Source organism: Arvicanthis niloticus, chromosome 26, assembly GCF_011762505.2.
Source record: "Arvicanthis niloticus isolate mArvNil1 chromosome 26, mArvNil1.pat.X, whole genome shotgun sequence".
In the NCBI taxonomy this organism is placed as follows: Eukaryota; Metazoa; Chordata; class Mammalia; order Rodentia; family Muridae; genus Arvicanthis; species Arvicanthis niloticus.
In genome coordinates, this window is record NC_133434.1 from 13,489,939 (window position 1) to 13,511,020 (window position 21,082).

General features: G+C 48.4%; 2 protein-coding genes across 5 annotated transcripts in view; one reads left to right on the forward strand and one right to left on the reverse strand.

Moving 5' to 3' along the window:
• Positions 1 to 14,724, reverse strand: part of Tmprss4 (transmembrane serine protease 4) — a 31,926-nt gene extending 17,202 nt beyond the window's left edge. For 2 of the 3 annotated variants that reach the window (XM_076924971.1, XM_076924970.1), the window contains exon 1: positions 2,412 to 2,653. Coding sequence is in view for 1 of the 3 variants with exons in the window: in XM_076924969.1 (XP_076781084.1) it covers positions 14,427 to 14,429 (3 nt within the window). In the remaining 2 variants the exon portion in view is untranslated. Of the gene's footprint in view, positions 1 to 2,411; positions 2,654 to 14,426 lie in introns of those variants that run through there. The other variant, XM_076924969.1, reaches the window with a different exon arrangement.
• Positions 6,178 to 21,082, forward strand: part of Smim35 (small integral membrane protein 35) — a 61,902-nt gene continuing 46,997 nt past the window's right edge. Inside the window, exon 1 of one of the 2 annotated variants that reach the window (XR_013107521.1) lies at positions 6,178 to 6,491. Coding sequence is in view for 1 of the 2 variants with exons in the window: in XM_076924972.1 (XP_076781087.1) it covers positions 6,485 to 6,491 (7 nt within the window). In the remaining variant the exon portion in view is untranslated. The remainder of the gene's footprint in view (positions 6,492 to 21,082) is intronic. The other variant, XM_076924972.1, reaches the window with a different exon arrangement.

Sequence of the window (21,082 nt, forward strand, 5' to 3'; positions counted from 1 at the left end):
CATAAATGTAAATGCAGGATTCAGTGAAAACTCTCTCTCTCTCTCTCTCTCTCTCTCTCTCTCTCTCTCTCTCTCTCTCCAGACATTAGAATGGCTAAAGTTAAAAACACTGACAATATTAAGTGTTGGTGAGAACACAGAACGGGGAGCAACTGGGATATCTATGCTTGCTAGTAGGATATAAACTACAGCAGTGCTCTGATCAAATGATTTGATAGTAACCACAGGGCTGGTTTATAATTTGATGGCTCAGCAGATCTACTTGGGATGTAGTCACAAGAAAGAAGTGCTTATGTATCTAGCAAGAACCTTGAGTTTTCACAGTAGCATTGTTTGTAATAGCTAAACAATGGAAAACCCCTAATGGTTGAGTAGCTAAATAAATTGTGGATTATCTACAGAATAGAATTTCGGCAATAGATAGCAACAAACTTCTTCCTTTTTTTTGTTTTGTTTTTTTGTTTTTTTGTTTTTTTGTTTTTGGTTTTTTTGAGACAGCGTTTCTCTGTGTAGGCCTGGCTGTCCTAGAATTCACTCTGTAGACCAGGCTGGCCTCGAACTCAGAAATCCGCCTGCCTCTGCCTCCCAAGAGCTGGGATTAAAGGCATGTGCTACCACTGCCCGACAGAAACCAACTTCTTACAACTACCCTTTTTATCTAAAACTATTTTTTCTGTGTATGGGAATTTTGCCCACATGTATGTCCGTGCCTGGTACCCACAGAGGCCAGAAGAGGGTATCAGATCAGTGGTTAAGAAGAGCTTTTACCCACTGAGCTACCTCTCCACACCCCCACCCCCCAGGTTATTTTAGGTTGCTAGCTTGATTGGACTCAGACATGTCTATGAAGGGCTATGGAGATGGCTCAGTTGGTTAACTGCTTGGAGTTAATAAGCATGAAGCCCTGAGTTTAAATTGCTAGCATCCACATATAAGGCTGTGTGTAGTGGTACAGCCCTATAATCCTGGCTCTGAGGAGGTGGAGACAGGAGAATCTGCTGAGACTTGCTGCCATCTAGTCTAGAAAATCAGTGAGCTCCAGTTTCAGTCAAAGATCCTGTCTCAAAAATAAAGTGGAGAGTAACCAAGTAAGACACATACATACACATGAAACACACATGTACACACATGTGCACATACACACAAACATGTACACACATGCACAGAAATGCCTAGGACATGGTGAATCACATCTCTGGCTATGTCTATGTTGACATCTCCAGAACTGATGAGATCATTGGTTTAATGGGTTAATTGACTGATGGATTCATAAACACAATGGCTTTATGGGGATATGGTAAAAGTTAGGGGGTGTGGCCTCATGAAAGGAGTTTGATCCTGGAGGCAAGACCCTAGAAAGTGTATCTTGCTCTGTACTTTCTGTCTCTTTTTCCTGTTCTAGTGTCCTAAGAAGTGAGACAGTCTCCACTACCCACCCCCTCTTGCATGGCCAAGTATCTATCGACTAAACCCTCTGCACCCGTCCCTAAGTCAGATCAATCCTTCCTCCTTGAGATCACCTCTGTCAAATGCTTTCTCACAAGAACACAGCAGGAACCAATCCAAGGCCAGTGCTAAAGGCAATGACTGGGATAAACTTCATGACATCATGTTGAGAGAACTAAGCACGGAAAAGCACATGTTGCAATGACATCGACACATGGACACAGTGCCAGAAGGTAAAGGTTAGGGTGCTAGCGGTCAGAACAGCGTTACTGTATGGGAAGTGGGGTGGTTATAGGAAAGGCACAGTGGATTGTTCTGGAATACTGAGAAACTTCTAGACCTTGCTGTGGGTGTTGTCTACACTGGGTTTCTGTGTGGTAGACCTTCACGGTGAGGTATATTTTAGGTAGGAGCTGTTTGATGCATGTGGATTATACCCAATAAAGCAGGCAAGCCCGAACAAAAGTCTACTAGGACAGTGGGCATTTCTGAGAGTGTGGTCTTAGCTCTGCAGCAACACACGTGCACAAACAAACACAACGCACGGGCATTCCCTGCGTTTTGTCACCCCCTCCCGTGTACACACAACCACAGAGGATCAAACATGGGGGCTACTTAATCAGAGACTCACATGCAAAGTACATTTACTCCTTTTTTCTGCAGGCAAGGGTCAAAGAGGGGGTGACATCCAGCTTCCATTCTCTGAACCCCCTTTAATCCCAGAGCCTTCCTCCCTTTCAGGTCTGGTAGAGGATGGGGAGTCCCTGGGCTCTGTCTGTTAAGCCTCTACATAGGGACTGGCTTGCCAGTCCTGCACTGAGGTCACAGGCACCAGAGGCAAGTGGAGAAAGCAGCAGAATCCTATACACATCCCACTGGAGGTTTTTCTGGTCCCATATGGAAGAGAAGAGACTTCTTCTAAGCTCTGGGTATATGGAAATCCTGCATTGGTTACAAGGAAATACCTGGGGGCTGTCTGCTCTCAAGGTTAAACATGGGAGTCCCAGTGACGGTCAGGGAGCTCCCTCCTGCCTTCATCTCCTTCCATGTTCAAGACTGCAATCTGCTGGAGGGGTGCCAGGCTTTGCCCTCTGATATCATTAGGTCTTGGCTGGCTGGTGCAATAGTCCACAAGGACTGAGTAGGAATACAGGCTCTGCATCTCACTGATGGTGTACCTTTGAGCAAGAAATGAAATGAGCCTTCTGGTGGGAAGCGCCAGGGTCACACTTAGCCACCGGTTCCTGTCTGCCCATCCCCCATGCTTCCACAGCCTTTCTCTGTTTGGACATTCTCCGTTTCTCTGTCTTTTTCTGTTCCTTTTTTTTTTTTTTAATTTAGGATTTTATTTTAAGTTGGCAAATAATAATTGCACTGGTCTCTCTTCTTGCCTTTGTACTCTCAACGCTAAGGATCAGGCTTGTGCCTGCAAACAACTGAACTGATCTTTGAGCTCTGCTGGCACCCAGGTTCTCCTTGGTCATCACAGAGCTAGTTGGGGGGGTGGGTGGGTTGGGGAGGATAGCTTTCAGAATGAGGCTGAGAACAGATCAGAACACCTGGCCCTGCGGACCAGGAAATAGTGATACCAGCAGCAATTTACACACTACAGGCAAAGTCTTTCCACTTAACTTAGTCAGCTCCAGATCACAAAGGACTGAATCCAAGTGTGTGGTAACCGCAGTCGTTAGCATTAAATAGTGGCTAAAGTAAACAGATGAGAGAAATAGTTACACTGTGCCAGGCCCTGATCCACTGAAAGCAGATATCAGAGATCGATAAGCATTCATCCATCCCAGCAGACAGGGAGAGGTGCCCAAACAAGACAATCAAGGCCTACATCCCTTGGAGGGCCTGGGGGTGGTGACTACAAATATATAAGCCAGAAAACCCCACAGGGTTTGCGGGAACCTGCAGACGAAAGTGGGGTTAAGACGAGAGTATGCTGAATGAAGACAGGTCAACGGAAAGGGTGAGAACAGTTAGAGCGGTCACATCTGAGCTGTGACTTGAATGATAGTAAGGGGCCAGCACTCAGGAGCAAGTGTGGCTGCTGGAGAGGCTGCAGAGAAGTAGACATGGCTGGAGGGGAGGCAGCCGTGTTAGAGAGGGCGGTGATTCTGTGTGCGTTTGGAGCATTAACGCAGTGGGCTTTGTCTGTGGGCCTGTCCCCTCGGACGTCAGCTGAGCAGGTCAGTGTGTCTGCTGAAATGTGGAAGGCTAGAGGTTTTAGATACTGAGAGCATCCGTTCAGTGGGCCCTTCCCCGAAATTGGTGCATTTTTTTTTTTTAAATCAACTCTACCTGTGTGTACACGAGTCTGTTAGTTGGAGCAGGTAGGATAATTTTTTTTTTTTTTACTAACTCACTAGGCATTGACTGTACCTATGATGGGCGAAGAATTATACTAGAAGCCAGGACATAGAAGGAACAGCAGCAGCAGCAACAACAGTGCAGTCTACACCTTTCTGTACTTTGGCTGCTCATTTGAGCTGAAGTGGTCTGATACCTCTTGTCAGGCAACGTTCCCCGCTGCTGGCTGCTCAGTCGAGGCTGTACTGTACAGAACAGTGGCCTCACTTGCAGACAAAAGGCAGGAAACAGTGAGTCAAGTTAAAACAGTTCCGCAGTCGCGGAACCGTGACTGCGCAGTTAATCACCGAGCCAAACTCTTTCTATGCATGAGATAGAGTGAGTACTGAGCAAATGGTGCTGAATCAGGACATTAATGAGCCTGTCTCACTTTTAAGACTTGGTCTTGGGCCAGCCTTTAAGACTCTGCCTGTGAATACAATACAATATTACACAGAAGTAAAAATAAACAAACTGCAAGTTATCTCAAAGGAAACGGACCACTAGCAATTGAATAACAAGGGTAAAGTCCCAACAGGTTCCCCTTAGCTCAGAATCCTTTCTGTGAAGAAGCAAGAGAATGATAGACATGGGACTCGGGGGTGGGTGGGGCTTACATCTGCCGAGCGCATTGAACTCTAGTCCTCGGATAGTAAACAGGTGCAGTCAATTTTTGTTAAATTAAGAGGCAGAAGAGACTGGCCCTCCTACCTCAGCAGGGACGTGGGTGCCTATGTGAGAGGTGAGGAGGGGTCTCATGAGTATAGAGGTAGCTCTAAGCCCTAGTTTCTGTGTAGACTTAAGGGAGCTTACTGTATTCTTCACCTAACTAACTAGCTAATTATACCTTTGATTATCCTCAGTTTGAGTTTAACTTCTTGAACTGGTCACAGTTACTATGATCCAGTCCTTGTATAGCCCAAGTGAAGGTGCCAGTCTTCACAGTTCTGTCAGAGCTGCTGGCTGGGCCAGGCCACCTGCTCTGGTGACTCAGACTGTACAGAACCCTGACTCGTGGGTCTGATTCAGCCCGTGTCCAGCTTAGGGCCCATCTGGAACAAAGCTTTTGCCGGCTGGAGAACAATAGAAGGCTGAGAATTCCTGACACTTAGTGCCCTGGGGCGGGGGGGGGGGGCAGGATGGCGGTGGAAAGAGTAGTGTTTGTTGACAAGCGCTTGCCATCACCTGGTTAGCTCAGAGAGCTTCCTGCTCTGTTTTCCAGTCACTATCAAGAGAACAGACTAATCCAGACCACCTGTGAAGGTTGACTATTGATTTATCCCTTGCAACATCTTCCTTTCAAAGGTGCTATTATATTTAATCTCTAGGAAATCCCAAGACATTCCCAAGCCCAAGTCCCTAGCCACAAAGTAGTCTCTGCGGTTTCAAAGCGAGTAAAGGGTAGACCCAGCTCTCCAGTTTGGGCTTCTGGACTCGGGGTCTGCTGTTTGCATTTCCCACCAGTTTCAAGGACCTGCGTGGGGACCTGCGTGGCTGAGCATCCTTGGGGCTTGTACACCCTTTTGAGTCTCTACCCTTTTGCAGTGTGGTCTTGTTGCTTGTGGTTAGCCTGCAGTCAACATGCACAGACTCCCCGCTCAGGAGCCCCACAGCCCTTCCATGGTTGATAGGCACAGAGGCCTGGACATGCTTCCTGGCTTTGCTAAAGCATCCGTGAACGGTCAGGAGCTGCTATAGGCGGCAGGCCTTGGTGTCCGGGAGTGGCCCTAGTCTTCCATGCCCTTCTCAGCTTTGGCGGCTCCTCCTTTTCTCCCTCCCTCCCTCCCTTCCTCCCTCCATGTTTTAAATCCTGGAGAAGCTCCTGGGCTTAGCTGAGTTCCAAATATCAAATGGTTCCTTTTAGCCTCTACTTCAGAGACGATGACCCCAGCCTTTGTTTTAAATTCTACAGAAAAGCCACAAGAAAACAGCTAAGGGGGTGTGACTTGTTACTTGCTGTCCAGCTGGGATACCCCTCTCAATTTCTATGAATACTAAGTCCCCATCGAGCCACTGAGAACTGTCTTTCAGAGGTGATGAAGCACTTGATTATTTCACAGTAAAAAGGCTGGTGCTCCTTGAGTCAGTAATGAAGGGGCCCAAGGCACAGAGCCGGCCAGCGGAGCTGCCTGCTTTTCTGCAGCACAGACATTGCTTTGCTCTGGGGAGAGCTGGAAGAACAGAGCGGGGATGAGTGGGGATGAGGAGGACAGACTAGAGCATAGAGAGGCTGTTTCTCTGGCTTTGTTCTTCTCTGTGGCAGCTCTGGGATCCCCTGGGAAGGGCCCTGGCTTTCCTTGATCTCAGAGGGAAACCTTGGAGCTAAAGATGCCGCTGTTGCCAGGTGATGGGTACACAGACCCTCTGAGGCTCTTAGCTTCTATAGTTAAGTTGCTGAGGCCAGTGACAGGGTGACATGAGCACCCCTGGGAGGGGTGGGGACTGCTCTCTGAGTGAGCCAGGAGACCTGGGGCTGCTCACAGTTAGCAGGAAGAGCTAGGCTTGGCCACAGCTAGCTCTGGTATTCAGGGGACGCTCTAGGTAGCCTTAAGCCACTCTGACCTCTGAACCTACACCGAACCATCAGTCCTACCATTGGCAGGCATCTGCCCACCTGTGGCTGTGTGGGCAGTTTGATGCCTTTAACAGGCTGAGAACAAGACCTCGTCTCTTGGGTGCCTCCACAATGCCAGGTAAGGTGACAAGAAGGGGTTCTGGAGCAGAGTGGTACTTCATCATGGTGGGGGTGGGGGTGGTAAGAGGTGGGGGGTGCAGCGATGCAGCAGTTTAAGGTGCAATCAAAAGTTTTTATGGAACCAGCCATGTTGGCTTCCAAGTAGTCCCACCCTGTGGCTCTATTTTCAGGATGTCTGTCCAGCAAAATAGGCTAGGCACCAGCTTCACACATAGGAGAAGCAGTCTACGGTGTTAAGGCTTTCTTTTAACCTAACCTAACCTAACCTAACCTCAGCCCAGCTGCTACATTAGAAACCACTGTGCCTTGTAATAAACCACATAGGTGTTGACCTGTTGGGAATTAGAGTAGAGAACCTTACCCATTCCAAGGTATAATAGCTCCAGGGCAAGGCCTGGGGGCAGGAGAGAGGTGTCAGATGACCTGCCTTATCCCAGCTACCAGCCTGCTGTCCGGTTGTCATTTAAGAATCAACCTTTGTGTTTCTGCCAGGTTCTTAACTGCAGGTAGAGTCTGGAGAGGGTAGAAGAGAGGCAAGAATCCCTGTTTCATGGATGGAGGTGTGGTACAGGGTTTACAAGATCTCTGCCCTCTAGCTACACAATGGACAATAAACAGGCCAGGAGTGGCATTCGGACAGGCCTCTTGGGAGGAGCTGACTGTAGATACCTGGCTTCCTGCGGAGGCCTTTTGCTCCAGGTGGCTCTGTCATGAGCTCGCTTTTGCACGATCAACAAACCCAGGGAAAAATGCTCCTCTATTTCTGAATTCTTGGTTGTTCTATTTTACTCAGCTTCCCCTCTGGCCCAGGACCACCTGTGTCCACTTTCTTTTTCCAGAATGGTCAGATGAAACGGTAACTTCCCAGAGATACCTAATGGCAGTGTGTGTGTGTGTGTGTGTGTGTGTGTGTGTGTGTTTATGAGGCTGTACAAGTCACACTTCCAGCCTGACACGGACTCTTGGGCACTTGCTGTTGGGGGAGAACTTAGGTGAGTTCTCTAAATAATGTTTACCCAAACCAGGTAGCCTCCACCTGCAATGCAGTCTGTTTATAAGAGAATTCCATAGAGTTGATGCTGTCTTAAAACAAAACAAAACAAAACAAAACAAAACAACAACAACAACAACAACAACAAAACATACTTCCTTTGCTTGTCCTGAATTGTCCTTTAAACATTAAGGTATGGGAAGTGGTGGTTAGGGAAGAGGGGATTTTATAGAGACCATCTGGCTTCTCTGCTGAGCTGCTAAGCAATCCTGGACAATTCTCGGCTTTCTCCTGGTCCTAGTTTACCCCTTTGCAACGTGGGCATGAATCCGCACAAACAGTCTACCTCCTGTGCACACCTTCCCAAGCCCTCTGGGACCTCAGTTGGCCCTCCCAGGATCTCATTGTTGTTTATGGTCCCCTTGGTTGATCTTTGTGGTCTGACGGGTCTCAGCTGCTCCGGTGGGGGTGGGGCCACTGTATCTATTCTTCCTGAGAAGATGTGCGGGCTGAACTTCAGTCACGTCAAATGTCGTTCAAGTATACCAAGGTTCCCTGCAAAGGCAGAAGGGAGCAGCCTGCTTTGTTCCAGGTGCCTCAGGGATAGCCAGCCTCTGGTGGCTCCTTTGGCTGCTGCTGTTGCTGATCTGCCCACAAAAGACTCAGTGACTCTTTATGGCCTTCCTGGGAACTCTGAACTCCAGAGCCTATAAATAGCATTCTGGTGGCGCTTCCGGGACTTCTCTGCATTATTACTTCGTGGTTGCATAACCTAGTGTTCTTCACCCACTTTCCTGCCTACTCACATAACTCTGCAAGTACTTTGGAAGTTTCCCCCTTGCTGTGATGCCACTGTTAGAAGAGGCAGCTTGACAGGGGATGGAGCACGGGCCATGGCATCCTGCCACCAAGGTCTGAATCCCACCTCTGTACCCAAATTATTTAACCATCAAGAGCCTCAATTTTATGTGTGTATGAGAGAGAAAGAGAGACAGAGACAGAGAGACACTGAGAGACAGAGACAGACACACAAAGAGAGACAGAGAGACAGAGATTGGTTTTTAATAAGTCTTTTTCCTAATGAGCCCCAAATATGCATGGCCTCCAGCCCGTGGCCTGGAGCAAAGTGCAATAACTTGTAACTGTAGCACAATTATTTTGTTCAATCAGAAAAGCACTGTTCGGGGGCTGGAGACCCAGCTACACTCAAGAGTCAGAATTCATGTGCCCACGAGCAGACTGCCTGGTACGGTTCTTAATGATTACTAACAATGTTTGAATAGAACCTGGCAAGTACCTGACAGAGTAGACACTTAGGAACCACTAATTATTAACTGGTAAGTTGCATAGAGCATCTGTCATGGATGTAAGGGAAGCTGGACAGCTATTTTGATGGCTAGGTAGCAGATGCAGGTCAGAGAAAAAAAGCCAGACAGAAGGACAAGCACACACAGCCATTCAAACCCATCTGAAGGAAGAGGCACAAGAGGATTCTGAGACAATGGGGGCATTGCAGGAGCTCTCTTGGCAGAGGGAAGATTGCTGCAGCTAGCAGAACCTCCTAGAAAGGGGGTTAGGTGAGCAGGAGTTGGTCCATGCAGGAGTTTCTCAAACAGACAGAGGCAGGTCCAGATGCAGGGCCTCCAGCATCTTTGGTTACTAGGCAGAGCTCCCTCAGTGCTGGAGTGGTTAGGTTGGGCAGGAGCAGGTGAGGCCACAGTCCTTCCAAATGCTGGGCTTTCCATTTTGCTTATAGAATTTTGAATTGGGTTTTAGTGAGGGCTCCAAGGCCAGAACACACAGGGCCTCACAGGTCCTTCCTCAGGAGTCTGTGACCTGGAACTGCTAACTGCTGGCTGCTGGAAACTGGCTGTTGGCTTGCACCTTCTCTTGTCAGATAAGCCTGGTCTGATACCTGATTCACTCATCGTTCTCTCTTGGAACTTGCTGGTAGCCTGAGCTGGTCTCATATTCATGGTAGTCCATCTGCCTTAGCTTCCAGGATGCTCAGATTATAGGTGTGAGCCACTATACCTGGCTTGGATTTAAATCAGTTTTCTCTCTTTAATGGTCACATGGCAATATGGGTAATTGTCTTCCTGAGCAGACTGGCTGTGAAACTTTGTCTTAGCCTCCCTGAAGGTTCCAGATAATGCCCACTAGCTTGTGTTGCTCTCCTCTCCTCTGTGATCTTTGGCATCTTAGGGAGGGCTGGAGTCTCTGCAAAAACCCAAGCCCTTCCCTTCCCCTACCCTCTTGTGTTAGTGTCTTCACTTCATGCCCACCTTGCTGTAAAGTCCAGCAGCATGGAGATAGTGACATGGGATGCCCCAGTCCCACAGTGGCTCAGGGAACACTGTGTACTGGTCCCATGGGTCTGCAGCCTGATGAGTTTGGAGTCTTCTCTCTGCCTCTGAGAAGCAAGCGACCCTTTTCAAGACATTGGATGTCCCTGTGCCTCTATCTCCTAACTTCCAAGTCTCAGAGCGATGGTGTTCTAGTCCGAGGAGACACTTGAGCCACAGAGCCCTTACTTCTGGCATCAGGTTAGAGATGACAAGTCTGTTGCCATGACTCTATAAGACACCAGGGGCTCCAGGTCCCCAGGATAGGCCAGTGGGGATGTCTCTGGTGTCAAGGTGACAATAGGATAAAGGTGCCCCATTTACTCCCTTGATGAAAGTGCTATGGTTGTCCCCTTCTTGGTGGCATCTGTGGGTAAAGGAGGGCCATGTTCTGCCTGAATAAGGGGGGCAGTTTAGCTTGCTTCTTCTGTGCAGTCTTGGAACCGGGAGGGGGATGTGTAGATCTTAAATCTTCTCCCAACCTTCTGGGGTCTTTTTAGAACCTAGTCTATGGTAGATGCCTAGGTACCCACTATATGAGTAGTGGGGAAATAGTGTAGGCAGACACTATCGTAAGAAATTGAGACCACAGCCAGTGTGTCAAGCACTTACATCTCTTCCCCACCCGAGGGCAAAGCCCAGACAGATGTACAGCATACCTCAGGACCAAAGACCCCTCTGCACCCTGAACAGACCACCTCGTTCTGTCACCTGCTTCCTCCAGAAAGTGTTCTTTCACCTGCCACCTAAGAATTTCCATCCCCATGTGGATTAGACCTAGAAGTGGAAAGCACTCCTGAGACAGGAGGAGAGGGTGTTGCAGCTTTGATCTGTTTCTCTGCTGAAATCTAGTGTTTAATGGGAGTGGCATGCTGGGTGGTGCAGTTAAATACATCACAGGGGGATTGCCACACTCTGCTTGCTTGACTCTCCCCAGTTCCGTTGCTGGGGTTTCCAAGCAGGCTCAGGCCCACTCTTCCCTCATCCCCAGCTCCTGTTTTTAGGGTCAAATATACTTTTATTTCTGGTAGGATTAGGTCTTTTTTAAGGTTGGATGTGGCGACCCTTGCTTTCTGTATCAACTGGATTAGAATCTGGTTACAAGGGATTCAGTTTTGGATCATTTGTCTGTCAGTCATTCACTTCCCATTCACTCGGACACTGACTGACTGATAGATGGACAGTTACTGATGCACTAACTCACACACACACACACACACACACACACACACACACACACACACACACACCTGGGGACAATTCCATCCCAGGTCCATGATGTCTGAAGTTAAGAAGATGGAAGATGGGCTTTGACAGTGGGGAGCTCACAGTCTGGTGGTGATCAGTTTAAGTGCATTTCAGGCCCAGGGAGTTCATTGTCACTTAGGGAGTCACTGAGAAGTTGAAGTGTTTTAATGAGGCTGATGTTGGCATCTGGGCAAGATGGAAGGCTGAACAGAAGAGGTTCTTGGGAAATCTGAGGCCTACGAGGATTCTCAGGTCCATGGATGTGTACCTCCAGCTATGCTTGGGGCTTTGGGAAGTTTGTCCAGAGTTCCTGAGCTCTTGAGATTTTTCTTATCTCTTCTTATACCATTTCCTCCCCATCCGGCACCTCCTGTCCCTACCCAGCCCTCTCTGACACCGTAAGACCCACTCGTGGCTTCCTACCCTGGCTCACGGCAGCATCACAGTGGATTTTGCTCCACAGTGTGGTTACCTGATGACTTTGTGCTTGACCTCACTTCCCAGAGGTTTTCTAGGGTCTGGTGATGGATGATGAGGCAGGTTGTACTATTGTACAAGGAGTGGACGGAGCTGGATACTCCCATCTTGCCTAGTGGCAAACATGGTCCTTTGGAGGACAACCACTCAGTTGATGGCTACTGGGACCCTTCTCCAGCTTTGCCCCTCTGAGCTCATGGGGAGACCTGAGGCAGAGTTCTCTGATGAAGGGATCAGATTGAGTGCATCGTTACCTCTCTGCCCCCTACACAGTTTGCCCCGGCCATAGCATGCTGTCTCTTGTCCCTGCACCACCATTCTGTCTTGCTTGTCTCATGAAGTTCCCTCTATGTAGACACACACCCTTCCTGGCTTCTCTGCCTGGAGATAGCTGGCTCATCCCTCAAGAAGTCCAAAGCAAGCACTTTCTCTTCTGGGGAGAGCTTCCAGCCACCCTGGAGAGACTTTGGCTCAGGGGTGCCTTGGAATCCCGCTTTTGTGAGTACCTCTAAGGAAGCAAGCACTTAGATATTTCTCAATACCTCCAGCCCTTGCCAAACAGTTGTTGGCCAGGGTGGATTGAGCATCTGGCTCCCTGGAGCTGCAGTGACATCTGGTTCTTTTCCCATGGGGAAGCAGGTATGAAGAGAGAGCTTCACCAGGCTCTGTCTACTGCCTAGCTCTCAATATGCCACCCCAAAGCCAAGGATGACATCACCAGAGTAGAGAGCTCCTGGAGTCTGTGCTTCAGTCTGAGTGGGACCTCCACATGATACCAGGCCCCTGTTGCCAGAGGGCTGGCCTATTCATTTGCCACAGTCCTCAGCCAAGCCCACAAAAGACTTTGGGGAAGTATAGGCAAGAAAAGGAAGCAACAGGGAATACCTTGAAGAGTTGAGGCTGACCTCAGGTGTTAATAATGGCCCTACCTTGCTTGGTTAATAATACCCTCGTTGGAGCACTGTGCTTAGGACTTATGGAGTAGTAATGAATCCTGACCAGGTTGGCTAGTCAGGGGTCCCCAACTTCCCCTTGGTCTCAGCTGCAGAGGACATATGGCACATTCCTATCCTGGTCAGATACCAGCAGCCTCTGTAGCTCTCCCTGGATATAACCAGCAGAGTAAACTCAAGGGAAACTGATGTCAACAGGCAGCTGGACTTTGACCAGCTTTTGCAGGGAGAGGCAGGAGGATAGAGGGGAAGAGCAGGGAGGGCTAAGCCTGGCCTTGGGCTACCACTTCCTCTCCTGTGAGCTGAGAGCTGGGCTCATCCTGGCCTCATCAATGGGAAAGAGCTGGTTGTCACACACAGGTAGCTTAGTGGTTTGCTCAGGGCCAGAGTCTGGCTGTTCTCTTCTGCAGACTAGCAGTCATGTTGCCTGCCTTTGCTCTGTTCCCCAGGGTCTGGCCCTTCACCCATGCTGACCGTCTGCCTCCTTCCTCATCAGCAACACCCAGCTTTCATTCCAGGGTGGCAGCAGGGCAGGCTGAGACGTGGTCCTGGCTGTCACTTCCTGGAGTGGGTTCCTTATTATTTACGGCCTCTCATTTGCTCGGGCTTCCTGGTTTACAGAGCCTAGTCACATGTTGCTTCGCTCAATCTCTCTGCTTGCCCTGTGTGTGTGGCAGGGGTTTTGTGAACCACACTGTTTCCCTTTTACAGGGGCAGGGGATGAGTTGAATCTCAGTGAAGTTAAAGTCTCAAGACCTCTCAGAGAGCTAGCATCTTGATATTGAGTTCTACATCAGGTTTTGTTCCTGTTAGCTATCAGAAATGACGCCCAGGTCAGCAGCTCATCCAGGAGGGGGCACCCCAGGGACCCTCAGCACTACAGAGCTATGGCCCACAGTCTGGAGGTGAGCACTGCTCCCTTCCTCCCCCAGGGACCCCAATGGGGACACCTCTGCACAGGAGGTAGCAGGTAGTTAGTGCTTCAGTCTCAGCTCTGGTCTAGTACCAGCAATGCAGTCCCTGGTGTTCTGCCCTTGGCTGGACGCTAGCATTTTGCCAGACTTTTTACTAGCAGGTCATTAGAAGTGTTAGGTAGCTTGTACCCTGTTTTGTCATGGCTGAGGCAGCTCCTTTCTCCAACCCTTTTGTTTTAGTGCTCGAGCAGCTGCCGAGGATTGGGGAATCAAGACTCACTGGCTCCCACCTTGGGCCTGGTGATTATCTTTTCCCCTTCCTGGTTCTCAGTTGTCCCCCACGAAAGGACAAGCCAGCAGCAGAAGATGCCGTAGTCAATGGAGAAGATCGTTCAAGAAAACAAATAGAAGAGCCTCACAGACACCTCTGATTGTTTGGGGGCATCTCTGTACTGTTTTCTTGTTTTTGTTTTTTGAGACAGGGTTTCTCTGTGTAGTCCTGGCTGTCCTGGAACTCACTCTGTAGACCAGGCTAGTCTTGAACTCAGAAATCCACCTGCCTCTGCCTCCCAAGTGGTGGGATTAAAGGCGTGCACCACCACTGCCCGGCCACTGTTTTCTTTATAAAGGACAGGAGTGATTTTTCTCAGGGAGTGTCCAAGGGTCACTGTGGCACCAAAGTAGCCCTGGCCATGGAAGAAACCATGACATTCTCCATCGAACACATGCGAGACAGTATGCAAAGGAACAAGCATGATTTAGAAGCCTTTGGTGGGTGAAGACAGCCCTGACTTCTATGCCTACCTCCCAAAACAGCTAATGATGGAGGAAGAGGGGAGCTGATGGGCAAGAGAGGCTGGAAGTGGAGGTGGTGACCTCTTTTTTTTTTTTTTTTTTTTAAACCTGGAAGGTGTCATAACATTCTCAGTTAATGACCCCTACAGGTTACTTGAAGAGCCCTTTATGGACAGCTGCCCTCCCCACCCTCAGGGCCCCTGTACTTACCATATTGCTCAGGTAATCCTCCTAATTTTCTGACAGCCTGGAGCTAGATCTGTCACCCAAGACAGCAGAGGAGGGTCCTCAAAAGAGTCTCATTAGGAAGCAGCTCAGAAAGGCCTGGTCAGCACTGGGCAGAAGGGGCCCAAGTGCAAGGCTGGCCTTGCTCCTGGATGGCCAGCATTCTCTTCATCCTCTTCCTTCAGCGAGCCAGCCACCACCTGCCACTGTATCTAGGAGTGACTTGAGGACTATGGGGCTGGTCAAGTCCTACAACCCAACTGGTGAAGTAGCCAAACTGGAATGATTATGTGTCTTGTAATCTGACACTCAGTCGTAGGGGCAGGGACAACACCTGGAGTCATTCATAGGCCTAAGAACAGGTGACACACCTAAGGTGTTACACAAGCCTACCTTTGCTTGAATGCCTTTCATCCAACCAGGAAGGCAGGAGGGCGGGCATTGGCTGAGGCTAGGTGATGGCAGACAACTCTTTCTCTTTCTCTTTCTCTCTCATCGTCTGGTTGTGTGACTTCTCACCATGGGGGTGCTTTTTTTTTTGAGGGGTGGTTTGCAGGAAGTTGGCAGGGTAGATTGCCAGCTTGTGTCAGGCAGTAGAATTGGGGTGTTTGTGCAGATCTCTTCCCTAAGGAAGATGTGTATTCTTTCCTTCCCAAGACTCAGAGTGAAGCTGTCAAGGGTTGGGCTGATGAACAACCTACCCGGCAGGCAATGCACCTTTCAAATAGCGTACTGTTGGAAAGTCACCAGTGTGCTACCGCGAGGGCTAGGTCCTCTTCTCCATAGGCTCACTTCTTATTCATGTCCTGCCACACAGGATGATTGGAACCCCCCACCCCAGGCCAGGGGCTGTGAAGTGGAACTTTGGGAGCAGACTGTACATCTGGAAGGGACCTAGACACTTATGAATTCTCTGGGGCAAAACCTCTCATCACATACAAGTTAAAAATGTACATCCTATTCTGTTTCACTTCTGGTTCTCCCTGGAGAACAGTTTGATATATGTCTTGGCTATTCTGTTTAGCAATGTGCTTCTGTTCGACATCTCAGGATAACCTCATGGAGAACATTTTGTTCTATTCGACTGTTGAGGGTGGCGAAGAAATTTCTGTCAGAAGAACAGTGGTGGTTGGAGCCTGGGTCCTCTCCCACTGCCTGTCAGGCAGATGGGCTGCCATCTTGACACTACAGAGACATCAGAACACTGGGAATATGGTCGATGTGGTCTATGTTGAAAAGCCTTGGTTCCATCTGAGGCCAACCTATAGGATCAGGGCCTTCTGAGTCTGTGAGGGTCTCACACTTCCCCAACCCAGACAGAGACCTTTAGAGCAGGAAGTTTGGGGCCATGGCATGGCTTCATTAGACAGTGAAATTCTCCTTCTCAAAGAAGAATTTCAGCAGTGGGTCACTTACAGCCAGGCCTTCCTTGTTTGGTTCCAGTCTGTGCCAGGATAAACATTTGGCCTATATGTTTTTGTTTTTGTTTTTTTTTTCCCCTCACCCAGTGCTCAGGTGAACCAGGAGGGACTGCTGCAGGGCAGGGCTGGCAGCAGGGTGATTACTCAGCACTCCTGGCTCAGGCTTTGGCTCCAGTTCCCAGATGATTCTGGGAACCAATGCAGAGGCCTGAGAAGGAGGCAGGACTGAATAGGCTGTGATACTCAAAGGAAGAACATAAACAGCTCAGAGATGGAGGCCCTGTGGCCTGTAAACAGGCCTGCCTTTCCCAGGTGCCTATGTGAACAGCTAAGCCATACCTCCATCTTCAGCGGGAGGCCTCAGCCTTTTTGGGGGAGGGGAGTATGGGTATGGGTGTGGGTAGGGTGCAGGGTCTCCTGTAGCCCAGGCTGGCCTCTAATTCACTGTTCTAGCCCAGAATGACAAGAACGTCAGTTCTCCTTGCCTCTACCTACTGAATACTGAGAATACGGTGTGCATCATAACTTTTGGTTTATGCAGTGCTGGGGATGGAACCCACAGCTTTGTAAATGCTAGGTAAACATTCTATCAACCAAAGAACACCCCAGCCCCTCCCCCTGCCTTTAGATTTCCTGCTAGCTTTCCAGCCTCTTCTCTCACCAATGATTTCTTGTTTATCCTTTCCTCTCCCTTGCAGCAGATTCCCCTTTCTCCCTGCTCCTCTCCCCCAGGTGTGACCCTGGGGATTTTGTTCCCCTCACTCATCTGACCCCTCCTAAGGCTATCTACAGGGTTCCAGTAGTCTATTCTCATTGTCATATGGGTTTTGTAATTTTTGTAGATACACACACACACACGCCTCTTCATCATATATAGGATTCAGGGGCTAAAGAGAATGCGTGGTTGAGAGTTCACGCCATTTTTTTTCAGAGGGTCTGAGTTCAGTTCCTAGCACCCATATTGGGCAGCACACAGCCACCTGTGCTTCTGGCCACCATGGGCTCCTATGCACACCTCTGCCACCTCCCCCCTCCCACGAAGAGTAAAAATAAGCCAGATATGGTGGCTCACATCTCTAATCTCAGTACTTAGGGGACAGAGGTAGGCAGATTTCTTTGACTTTGAGGTCAGCCTGGTCTACATGGAAAGTTGCAGTATAGGCTGAGCTACACAGTGAGAGACTATCTCAAAGAAGAAAGCAAAATAATGATAAAAGTAACTTACATGTGTATATATGCATTTATGCATGTATCCATATATGTATGTATGTGTATATGTGTGTGTATATATGTGTATGTGTATATATGTATATGTACATATGTATATGTATATATTTGTGTATATATGTATATGTGTATGTATGTGTATATTTGTATATGTATATATGTACATGTATATATGTATTTGTGTATATATGTATTTGTGTATATATGTATATGCGTCTATATGTGTACATGTATGTGTATTTGTATATATGTATATGTGTACATACATATGTGTATATATGTATTTGTGTATATATGTATATGCGTATGTATGTGTATTTGTATATATATATGTGTATGTACATATATGTGTATATATATGTGTGTATATATGTGTATATAGGTAAATATGTATGATCTATGCTTCAAGCTTCACCTAACCTGCAACTTAGGTTAAGAGCATGGCCTTTATGCCCTAATCTCAATCACTATTTGGCTGTGACATTTTGTTTATTTCCTGAGTTCCATCTTCCTCACTACACAGGGGTCATGCAGGGATGGCTTTGTCAGATAGTTATGGAAGTTAAAGGAGATGATCCAGGTGATGTATCTGCTACCTGAGAGAGACTAGGAGAACAGAGCTATTCTCCCCATTCCTGTGTATACGGCTCTTTTGTGCACAGTGGGAAACAATTATCCAGCAAGATATAGGTCTATAAACTGGGGGTAAACAAAGGCATGGGGTTAGACAGCTGCAGGTAAGGTTGGCAAGAGAAGCAGAGAGGGATTGTGGGTCTCCTAGTTCAGGGTTAGGGGAGAAGAGTCGGGCCTGAGAGCACCTGCCTTGGTCTGTTGAAGGAGATAGGATACACTCAAAAAATCATGCTAAATTTAAAAAGACATTCCAGACACAAGGAGAATGCCTTGGGATTGGGAGACTCTTACCTTCCATGATCTGCTGCTCTTTCTATCCTCACTTGCAGCCGTCTCCCCCTCTCTCACCCCCACACCTTTGCTCTACCCCCAGTTTATAGAACTACATCTCACTGGATAATTGTTTCCGATTGTGCATTTGATCTTAACATTAGTGGTCACCTCTCCATCCAACCATACTGGACCATCCACCCACCCAAGGGATGTTTCCTATGGTGTTATCAGTGTGTTAGACACTACGGTTGGAGAAAATAGAAACGATCTCTCTCAGAGAACTTAGTCAGCCCACACCCTGCACTTCCACCTTCAAACACCCTGTTAAAGCAAGCCTGTTGGGCTCTCTGCTTAAGACATGACCAAGGTGTGCCCCCGAGAGTTTGACAGAAATGTAGATTTTAGTGCCCACATCCCTTCACCTACTCAACCTGAATCCTGCTTTCAAGTTCACTGGGTAAGGAGTTACCTGCCCCTGAGAGCTCTTTGCTGCTGCTACCCCTGGTGGTGGTCCTATGATCTTAGGAGCAAAAAGACACTACTGTTTGTGAGGCAGGCTAAAATCAGAGTTAGAACGGGATAAAGGCAAATCCCTCTGAATCGCCCTCTGAACCCAAGTAATTCAAGATCAGTTCAATGACAGATCTGTTTGTCTGACTTTATTCAAGAAGTCAGGTAAAGAAGGGTGCAGTGGATGGGCAGGAGCCAGCCATATCCACGCCATTCACACCGTCTGCTGTGCAGTACCCTGAGAGAGGAGTGAGTACTTGGGCATCCTATGGGATAGGAGGAGGAACCCGCATCATGGAAAGGAGGTGAAAGTGGGGTTCCCCATCAATTCCCTGACTTTCTAAGAGAATTGTCATTTATCTAGAGACACGGAACCTCAACAGTGCTCCCAAAGATTCTTTGTTCACCTCTGTTATTGAGGAGCTGACATTTCTGTGGCCCCTGCTGATGGAGCAGCCAATCTGGTCCACACTTACCAAGGCTCTGGACACATGGAGGGTAAAGACATATAGGGGCTTGACAGAATGACAGGGGCACAGTTGCTCAAATAAGCTTCAGAGAGTAAAATTTGGTCAGCGCCGCATGTCTTCCTCTGAGTGATGTCCTTAGGCCTCTGTACAATGTCACGTTAGTTCACTCAATCACGTGGACGGCACTGCAGTCTATTTTACAAAAGAGCACGCTGAAGCTTAGATGGAGTCGGTATCCATGTTGTATGGCCTAGGAGACTCAGGACTTTCTACTCTGCCATACACAGTTCATGGAGAGGGTCTACAGTGGCTGCTGCAGCCCTTCTAGAACCTCTGAGAAGCTTCTCAGACCCCTGGAGCACCAGAGCAGCTATGCATCGGAGGTTGTGGTGAGAAGTTGCTACTGTGCCTCTATAACTTGGTAGCAGACTCAGAGAGAGAGATCTTTCCATTAGCCAGGCATCTTCCCCTCAACTAGGCCAAGAACAAGATTGATTCTGAGTCCGATCTCTGTCTTTTCACCTGCCTTTTGAGGACACTTTCTGACTTGGTCCGGTTTCAATTGCTATGACAAAAGAGCAACTTGGGGAGGAAAGGGTTTATTTGGCTCACACTTCCATGTCACCATTAGTCACTGAAGGAAGTGAGAGTAGGGTCTCAAACAGGACAGAATCCTGGAGGCAAGAGAGGTGCTGTTTACTAGCTTGCTGTAACTGGCTTGCTCAGCCTGCTTTCTTACAGCACCCAGGACCACCAGCACAGGGATGGCTCCACCCACAGTGGGCGGGGCCCTCTCCATCAGTCACTCATTAAGAAAATGGCCTACAGGCTTGCCTACATCCAGATCTTAGGGAGGCATTTTCTCACTTGAGGTTCCCTCTTTTCTGATGACTTTTGCTGGTGTCAAGTTGACATGAAACTATGCAGGACACTTTCTTCTTTCTTTTCCATTAAGACAGAGTCTATGTAGCTCAGAGTAGCTTCAGACTTAGCATATGTACTGGCGGGTGTTGTATCAACTTGACACAAGTTAGAGTCATCAGAGAGGAAGCGGCCTCAGTTGAGGAAATGCCTCTATGAGATCCAGCTGTACGGCACTTTCTCAATTGGTGACTGATGGGGGAACGCCCAGCTCATTGTGAGTGGTAACATCCCTGGATGGTGGTTCTGGGTTTTATAGAAAGTAGGCTGAGCAAGCCATGGGGATCAGGCCAGTCAGCAGCACCACTCCATGGCCTCTGCATCAGCTCCTGCCTCCAGGTTCCTTCCCTGCTTGAGTTCCTATCCTGACTTCCCCCAGTGATGGACTGTAATCTCCCCAACTTGCTATTTGGTCATGGTGTAATAATCAGAATAATAGAAACCCCGACTAATACACTATATAACCCAGGACAACTCTCAAACTTGTAATCCTCCTGCCTCAGCCTTCTGAGTGCTGCAATGACAGGTGGTTATTTGAGATAGGGCGTCTCACTGAACATGGAGCCCAGCGATTCAGCTAGGCTGGTTACATAGGGAGCCATAGAGACCTTCCTGTCCCTGCTGACCCAGTACTGGGATCACCGGTGAGCACTGCCATGCCTTGTTCTGGGGACTGAACTCACGTCCTCATGCTTGTTCATGTGCTTTGCTCACTGAGTGCTGTGCATTTGAGGCTGCAGACAAGGAGGACTCTGGGATCGGGCTTTTTGTTTTAAATCTGTTTAGAGACTGTTTCGGTCACTTTCTCATGACCCAGCTATGTACACAGCACATGCTCGGGATAACCTTCATGCATAGCTTAAATCCGTGTCATCGTGGCTCCATTGTCTGCCGGCTACTGCACCTTGGGCAAGCTGCTTAATCTCTCTGTACCTCTCCTTCCTCCTCTGTAACGGGACAGTAATAGGTCTTGCCTATGGGGACTGTTGTGATAAAATGCTTACAGAGTACCCAGAAAATCTTAAATACAGACAGTAAGATGAAAATGAGCATTGAGTGACTCTGTCCCATCAAAATGGACTTTCGATCACACATGCCATTGTCATCTCTTCCTTAGGCATCATTGATTCTTTATCGATTCGATGGTCATGTGTTTTACCCAAGTGCAGCCCCTTCTTTGAGCTAT